Here is an 8,577-nt window from a genome sequence, read left to right as displayed (position 1 = left end):
TCAGCTTAATTAGCTGCAAAGAATGAATTGTGTATAAGCAAAAACTGAAAAGAGCTACAGTATCCAAGGGGCGTGGGCTTAAAAATATTAGAGATCTGGGAGCAAGATGGCTGAGGAGTAGGAGACCTGGATTTCATCTGGTCTCAGGAATTCAGCAAGATAGGGATCAAACCATTCTGAACAGCTACGAACTCCACAGGAGATTGAAGAAAAGAATAGCAACAACTCTCTGAACAGAAAAGCGACCACTTTCTGGAAGGTAGGACGTGGGGAGAAGTGAATCCGAGGCGATATTCAGGTGGATAGATGGTGGGGGAGGGGGTCTCCCTCGGCCGCTACCGGCAAGTGATAGAGCCGGGCAGCACAAAATCAGAACTTTAGAAGTTGGCTCCGCTGAAGGACGTCGCTCCAGTGGCCAAGTGGGGGGTGGAACCCTCTTGGGACAGTGTGGTCTCAGGACCCTCAGGGTCACAGGAAGACCGGGGGTGCCTGAGTGCGGCAGAGCTCCCAGGTATCGGAGCAGGGAAGCCGGCCACAGAGACGGAGCTGAGGTGGGGGCTCTCAGCTCGGGGTTATCATAAACTGTGATCCACAGCACAGTCGGGCCACTGCTCCTCCAGCAGGGACCCAGCAAGCGGCAGATCCGGGGAGACTCCCCTTCCTCCCCCAGGAGGAGCGGCGCGGGAGTGCACCGCAGGGATTTGCTGGGTTTGGAGACTCCACACTGAGTCAGGTGCCAGAGACAGAAATGCTCGGTCACAGGCCAGGTGAGCATGGAGTGCGGCCGAAGACTGGGGAGACAGGAGTGACTGATTGCTTTTCTCTGGGGGTGCACTGAGGAGCGGGGCCCCGAGTTCTTGGCTCCTCTGGGGCAGAGATTGGGAGGCCGCCATTTTCACTCTCCTCCTCCAAAGCCAAATGGAAAGCTTGCAGGCAACAAGAGCTCCCGAGAGCAAACCCAAGCAGATTACTTAGCCCAGACCGGGCAAGGGCGGGGCAGTTCCGCCTCCAGCAAAGACGTTTGGGAACCATGGCAACAGGCCCCTTCCCTCCCCCAGAAAATCAGCAAGAACAGCCAGCCAAGACCAAGTTTACCAATCAATGAGAACGGCAGAACTCCAGAGCTAGGGGAATACTGCACATAGAATCCATGACTTTTTTACCATGATTCTTTTGTCTTTCAAAGTTAATTTTTTTAACTGTCTTTTTTTAAAAATTTTTCTTTTTCCCTTTTTCAACCATCTTATCAATCCCTTTTTTAAAAAACATTTTTATTTTTCATTTTTAGAGCCATATTCTATCCCTTCATAGGAGTTGCCCTTATTTTTGTCATATATATATGTTGTTTTCTCTTTAAAATTTTGAGATACAGTTTCTTCTAACAGATCAAAATATATCCTAAATCTCTAGTGTATGGCTTTGTTCTAGTCTCCTGCCTGATCACATTCTCTCCCTTTTCTTTTTTTTTTTAAATCCTCTTCTTTCTTTTTTCAAACAACTTCTTATCTTATCAATTCCTTTTATAAAATTTTTTATAATTTTCATCTTTAGGTCATATTCCATCCCTTCATTGTATCAACCCTTATTTTTGTACATATATAAGTTTTTCTTTCTTTAAAATTTTGGGAGGCACTTTCTTCTAACAGACCAAAATACACCCAAAATCTAGTGTGTGGCACTGATCTATTCACCAGCCTGATCATATTTGATCATATTCTGGGTTTTTTTGTTTTGTTCTGTTTTTGTTTGTTGTTATCTTTTTCTTTTTCTTTTTTTTTTTCTTTTTTTCCCTTTCTTTTCCCCCGGTTTCGGATCTTTTCTGACTTGTTTAGAGTATATTTTCTGGGGATGTTGTTACCCTGTTAGCATTTTGTTCTCTCATTCATCTATTCTCCTCTGGACAAAATGACAAGATGGAAAAAATCACCTCAACAAAAAGAACAAGAAGTAGTACTGAATGCCAGGGACCTACTCAATATGGACATTAGTAGGATGTCGGACCTAGAGTTCAAAATCATGATTTTAAAGATACTAGCTGGGCTTGAAAAAAGCATGGAAGTTACTAGAGAAACCCTTTCTGGAGAAGTAAAAGAACTAAGATCTAACCAAGTTGAAATCAAAAAGGCTATTAATGAGGTGCAATAAAAAATGGGGGTGCTAACTGCTAGGATAAATGAGGCAGAAGAGAGAATCAGTGATATAGAAGACCAAATGATGGAAAATAAAGAAGCTGAGAAAAAGAGAGATAAACAACTACTGGATCACAAGGGCAGAATTCGAGAGATAAGTGATACTGTAAGATGAAACAACATTTGAATAATTGGGATCCCAGAAGAAGAAGAAAGAGAGAGAGAGGCAGAAGGTATATTGGAGCAAATTATAGCAGAGAACTTCCCTAATTTGGGGAAGGAAACAGGCATCAAAATCCAGGAGGCACAGAGAACCACTCTCAAAATCAATAAAAATAGGTCAACACCCCAACATCTAACAGTAAAACTTACAAGTCTCAGAGACAAAGAGAAAATCCTGAAAGCAGCTCAGAAGAGATCTGTAACCTACAATGGTAGAAACATTAGATTGGCAACAGATCTATCCACAGAGACCTGGCAGGCCAGAAAGGACTGGCATGATATATTGAGAGCACTAAATGAGAAAAATATGCAGCCAAGAATACTATATCCAGCTAGGCTGTCATTGAAAATAGAAGGAGAGATAAAAAGCTTCCAGGACAAACAAAAACTAAAGGAATTTGCAAACACGAAACCAGCCCTACAAGAAATATTGAAAGGGGTCCTCTAAGCAAAGAGAGAGTCTAAAAGTAACATAGACCAGAAAGGAACACAGACAATATACAGTAACAGTCACCTTACAGGCAATACAGTAGCACTAAATTCATATCTTTCAATAGTTACCCTGAATGTCAATGGGCTAAATGCCCCAATCAAAAGACACAGGGTATCAGAATGGATAAAAAAACAAGACCCATCAATGTGCTATCTGCAAGAGACTCATTTTAGACCCAAAGACACCCCCAGATTGAAAGTGAGGGGGTGGAAAACCATTTACCATGCTAAATGACACCAAAAGAAAGCTGGGGTGGCAATCATTATATCAGACAAATTAGATTTTAAACCAAAGACTGTAATAAGAGATGAGGAAGGACACTACATCCTACTTAAAGGGTCTATCCAACAAGAAGATCTAACAATTGTAAATATCTATGCCCCTAACATGGGAGCAGCCAATTATATAAGCCAATTAATAACAAAAGCAAAGAAACACATTGACAACAATACAATAATAGTGGGGGACTTTAACACCCCCTTCACTGAAATGGACAGATCATCTAAGCAAAAGATCAACAAGGAAATAAAGACCTTAAATGACCACTGGACCAAATGGACTTCACAGACATATTCAGAACATTCCATCCCAAAGCAACAGAATACACATTCTTCTCTACTGCCCATGGAACATTCTCCAGAATCACATTCTAGGTCACAAATCAGGTCTCAACCGGTACCAAAAGATTGGGATCATTCCCTGAATATTGTCAGACCACAATGCTTTGAAACTAGAACTCAATCACAAGAGGAAAGTCAGAAAGAACTCAAATACATGGAGGCTAAAGAGCATTCTACTGAAGAATGAATGAGTCAACCAGGAAATTAAAGAAGAATTAAAAAAATTCATGGAAACCAATGAAAATGAGACAACTGTTCAAAATCTTTGGGATGCAGCAAAGGCAGTCCTAAGAGGAAAGTATATAGCAATACAAGCCTTTCTCAAGAAACAAGAAAGGTCTCAATACACAACCTAACCCTACACCTAAAGGATCTAGAGAAAAAACAGCAAATAAAGCCTAAACCCAGCAGGAGAAGAGAAATAATAAAGATCAGAGCAGAAATCAATGAAATAGAAACCAAAAGAACAGTAGAACAGATCCACGAAACTAGGAGCTGGTTCTTTGAAAGAATTAATAAGACTGATAAACCCCTGGCCAGACTTATCAAAAAGAAAAGAAAAATGACCCAAATAAATAAAATCATGAATGAAAGAGGAGAGATTACAACCAACACCAAAGAAATACAAACAATTATAAGAACATATTATGAGCAACTATATGCCAGCAAATTAGATAATCTGGAAGAAATGGATGCATTCCTAGAGATGTATCAACTACCAAAACTGGACCAGAAAGTAATAGAAAACCTGAACAGACCTATAACCACTAAGGAAATTGAAGTAGTCATCAAAAATCTCCCAAAAAACAAAAGCCCAGGGCCAGATGGCTTCCCAGGGGAATTCTACCAAACATTTAAAGAAGAATTAATACCTATTCTTCTGAAACTGTTCCAAAAAATAGAAATGGAAGGAAAACTACCAAACTCATTTTATGAGGCCACCATTACCTTGATCCCCAAACCAGACAAAGACCCCATCAAAAAGGAGAATTACAGACCAATATCCTTGATGAACATGGATGCAAAAATTCTCACCAAAATACTAGCCAATAGGATCCAACAGTACATTAAAAGGATTATTCACCACGACCCAGTGGGATTTATCCCTGGGCTGCAAGTTTGGTTCAACATCCGCAAATCAATCAGTGTGATACAATACATTAGTAAAAGAAAGAACAAGAACCATGTGATCCTCTCAATAGATGCAGAAAAAGCATTTGACAAAGTACAGCATCCTTTCTTGATCAAAACTCTTCAGAGTATAGGGATAGAGGGTACGTACCTCAATATCATAAAAGCCATCTATGAAAAACCCACAGCCAATATCATTCTCAATGGGGAAAAACTGAGAGCCTTCCCCCTAAGGTCAGGAACATGGCAGGGATGTCCACTATCACCCCTGCTATTCAACATAGTACTAGAAGTCCTAGCCACAGCAATCAGACAACAAAAAGAAAGAAAAGGCATCCGAATCGGCAAAGAAGAAGTCAAACTCTCACTGTTTGCAGATGATATGATACTTTAGTGGAAAACCCAAAAGACTCCACCCCAAAACTGTTAGAACTCATATAGGAATTCAGTCAAGTGGCAGGATATAAAATCAATGCACAGAAATCAGTGACATTTCTATACACCAACAACAAGACCGAAGAAAGAGAAATTAAGGAAGTTGATCCCATTTACAATTGCACCCAAAACCATAAGATACCTAGGAATAAATCTAACCAAAGAGGCAAAGGATCTGTACTCAGAAAACTATAAAATACTCATGAAAGAAATTGAGGAAGGCACAAAGAAATGGAAAAACGTTCCATGCTCATGGACTGGAAGAACAAATATTGTGAAGATGTCAATGCTACCTAGAGCAATCTACACATTCAATGCAATCCCCATCAAAATACCATCCACTTTTTTCAAAGAAATGGAACAAATAATCCTAAAATTTGTATGGAACCTGAAAAGACTCCAAATAGCCAGAGGAATGTTGAAAAAGAAAAGCAAAGCTGGCAGCATCACCATTCCAGACTTCAAGCTCTATTACAAAGCTGTCATCATCAAGACAGTATGGTACTGGCACAAAAACAGACACATAGATCAATGGAACAGAATAGAGAGCCCAGAAATGGACCCTCAACTCTATGGTCAACTAATCTTTGACAAAGCAGGAAAGAATGTCCAATGGAAAAAAGACAGTCTCTTCAACAAATGGTGTTGGGAAAATTGGACAGCCACATGCAGAAGAATAAAACTGGACCATTTCCTTACACCACACACAAAAACAGACTCAAAATGGTTGAAAGACCTAAATGTGAGACAGGAGTCCATCAAAATCCTTGAGGAGAACACAGGCAGCAACCTCTTCGACCTCAGCCACAGCAACTTCTTCCTAGAAACATTGCCAAAGGCAAGGGAAGCAAGGGCAAAAATGAACTATTGGGATTTCATCAAGATAAAAAGCTTTTGTATAGCAAAAGAAACAGTCAACAAAACCAAAAGACAACCGACAGAATGGGAGGAGATATTTGCAAATAACATATCAGATAAAGGGCTAGTATCCAAAATCTATAAAGAACTTAACAAACTCAACACCCAAAGAACAAAGAATCCAATCAAGAAATGGGCAGAACACATGAACAGACATTTCTGCAAAGAAGACATCCAAATGGCCAACAGACACATGAAAAAGTGCTCAACATCGCTCGGCATCAGGGAAATCCAAATCAAAACCTCAATGTGATACCACCTCACACCAGTCAGAATGGCTAAAATTAACAAGTCAGGAAGCAACAGATGTTGGCGGGGATGCGGAGAAAGGGGAACCCTCCTACACTGTTGGTGGGAATGCAAGCTGGTGCAGCCGCTCTGGAAAACAGTATGGAGGTTCCTCAAAAAGTTGAAAATAGAGCTACCATATGATCCAGCAATTGCACTACTGGGTATTTACCCCAAAGATACAAATGTAGGGATCCTAAGGCGTATGTGCACCCCGATGTTTATAGCAGCAATGTCCACAATAGCCAAACTGTGGAAAGAGCCAAGATGTCCATCAACAGATGAATGGATAAAGAAGTGTTATGTGTATATATATATATATATATATATATATATATATATATATATATATACACACACACACACACACAATGGAATATTATGCACCCATCAAAAGGAATGAGATCTTGCCATTTGCAACGATGTGGATGGAACTGGAGGGTGTTATGCTGAGCGAAATAAGTCAATCAGAGAAAGACATGTATCATATGACCTCATTGATATGAGGAATTCTTAATCTCAGGAAACAAACTGAGGGTTGCTGGAGTGGGGAGTGGTGGGAGGGATGGGGTAGCTGGGTGATAGACATTGGGGAGGGTATGTGCTATGGTGAGTGCTGTGAATTGTGCAAGACTGTTGAATCACAGATCTGTACCTCTGAAACAATGCAATTTATGTTAAGAAAAAAAAAGAAGAAGAAGATAGGGGCGCCTGGGTGGCTCAGTTGGTTAAGCGACTGCCTTCGGCTCAGGTCATGATCCTGGAGTCCCGGGATCGAGTCCCGCATCGGGCTCCCTGCTTGGCAGGGAGTCTGCTTCTCCCTCTGACGCTCCCCCATCTCATGCTCTCTCTGTCTCTATCTCATTCTCTCTGTCTCAAATAAATAAATAAAATCTTTAAAAAAAAAAAAAAAAGAAGAAGAAGATAGCAGGAGGGGAAGAATGAAGCGGGGGGATATCGGAAGGGGAGATGAACCATGAGAGACGATGGACTCTGAAAAAAAATGAGGGTTCTAGAGGGGAGGGGGGTGGGAGGATCAGTTAGCCTGGTGATGGGTATTAAAAAGGGCACGTTCTGCATGGAGCACTGGGTGTTATGCACAATCAATGAATCATAGAACACTACATCAAAAACTAATGATGTAATGTATGGTGATTAACATAACAATAAAAAATTCTTAAAAAAGGAAAAAATATTAGAGATCTAGATTTTATCAGATCCATGAACAAAATTTTAAAAAGCAGTCATCATATAAAATAGTAGCTCCCAGTAACTTCTTCAAGTTTTATCTTCTTCAGAAGTTGACTCCATTCAGTTTGCTTCATTCTTGGAAGCTTCATCAAAATTCTCCACAAGACCTGGAACTTCATCATCATCATCCTCTCCGGTAGCAAGTGGTGCTTTTCCATCCACAGATTGTTTGGGCAGAGCCTCAGCCAGTCTTAAACTAGTCAGACTGTCTGCTCCAAGTTGGTTTAAGATACTGGGTAGCATTTCTGTCCGCCGCTTTGTCTCAGCGTGGCCTGGAATGGTGAAAGTGTTCGCTGCCAGTGATGCCTGAACTTCGGGGTTGTTAAAGTGGAGCACTGTTCCTTGGTCTGTGAACATATTCACTTCTTCAATACCAGAGATATTGTTTACCCCTAACTTCTTTACGGAGAACTGAAGTTTTTTATCATCTGCTGTAGCCGCTCTACGAACCACCTTCTTCTTTCGGCAAGCAGTTCCTTTCCCACCAATGCGCACTTGTGCTTGCAGTTTGGCGAGTTTCTCCTGGTTCATGACAGTTTCTTTCATCTTGTTGGAGCGGAAATGGGACTGCGCCGGGGAATATGGTTGGCGCTCAGGGGGTCTCGGGTGGACCAGCTGAGATTGGGTGCACCTGTTTTGCTTTTCTAAATAGACATCATGACCTGGCCTGATGAGGAAGTCTAGAGGACTGGGGTGGCCCACAGGGGAACAGTGGCTTGACATTTAAGAGGGATTCAGGTAGTAACTCCATCCCGAGAGAGAGAGGTGCAGGAGGCACCGTGGCTTCACGGCTAGTGGGCGTGCATGGGGGGCGGTGCCGCTACACCTGCTACCCCCGCCGACGTCTGGCCCAGAGGCAGGGATGCAGGCCCCATGCTGCAGTAAGAGACTGAGAGAAAAACGCAGGGGCTGGCTGGGTCACAGTCCGGGAGAAGTAGATGGAAGTGGTGGAGGCTGTGGCCCTGAAGCCACCGTATTTGGGGGTGGAATTCCATTTTTTTTATGGGCATCCTCACCGACCTTGGGAAAATTATTTAACCTGCCCAATCCTCCATTTCTTCATCTGGAAAGTGGGGATAAAATCCTACTT

General features: G+C 41.7%; 1 protein-coding gene across 1 annotated transcript; it reads right to left on the bottom strand.

Moving 5' to 3' along the window:
• Positions 1–7,547: 7,547 nt before the first annotated feature.
• Positions 7,548–8,094, bottom strand: LOC123838402 (transcription factor BTF3-like). Its single transcript, XM_045867404.2, has one exon. The coding sequence runs from the start codon at positions 8,031–8,033 to the stop codon at positions 7,548–7,550; it is 486 nt and encodes a 161-aa protein (XP_045723360.1). The 5' UTR covers positions 8,034–8,094.
• Positions 8,095–8,577: the final 483 nt, after the last annotated feature.

This window comes from Mirounga angustirostris, unplaced genomic scaffold (genome assembly GCF_029215605.1).
Source record: "Mirounga angustirostris isolate CCGP_5_RB_7025 unplaced genomic scaffold, mMirAng1.0.hap1 SCAF_5, whole genome shotgun sequence".
NCBI classification, from domain to species: domain Eukaryota; kingdom Metazoa; phylum Chordata; class Mammalia; order Carnivora; family Phocidae; genus Mirounga; species Mirounga angustirostris.
This window is presented reverse-complemented; position numbering and strand designations above follow the sequence as displayed.

Excerpts from the sequence above, each read along its gene's own strand:
- LOC123838402 (XM_045867404.2), bottom strand. The coding sequence starts at position 8,033 with ATGAAAGAAACTGTCATGAACCAGGAGAAACTCGCCAAACTGCAAGCA.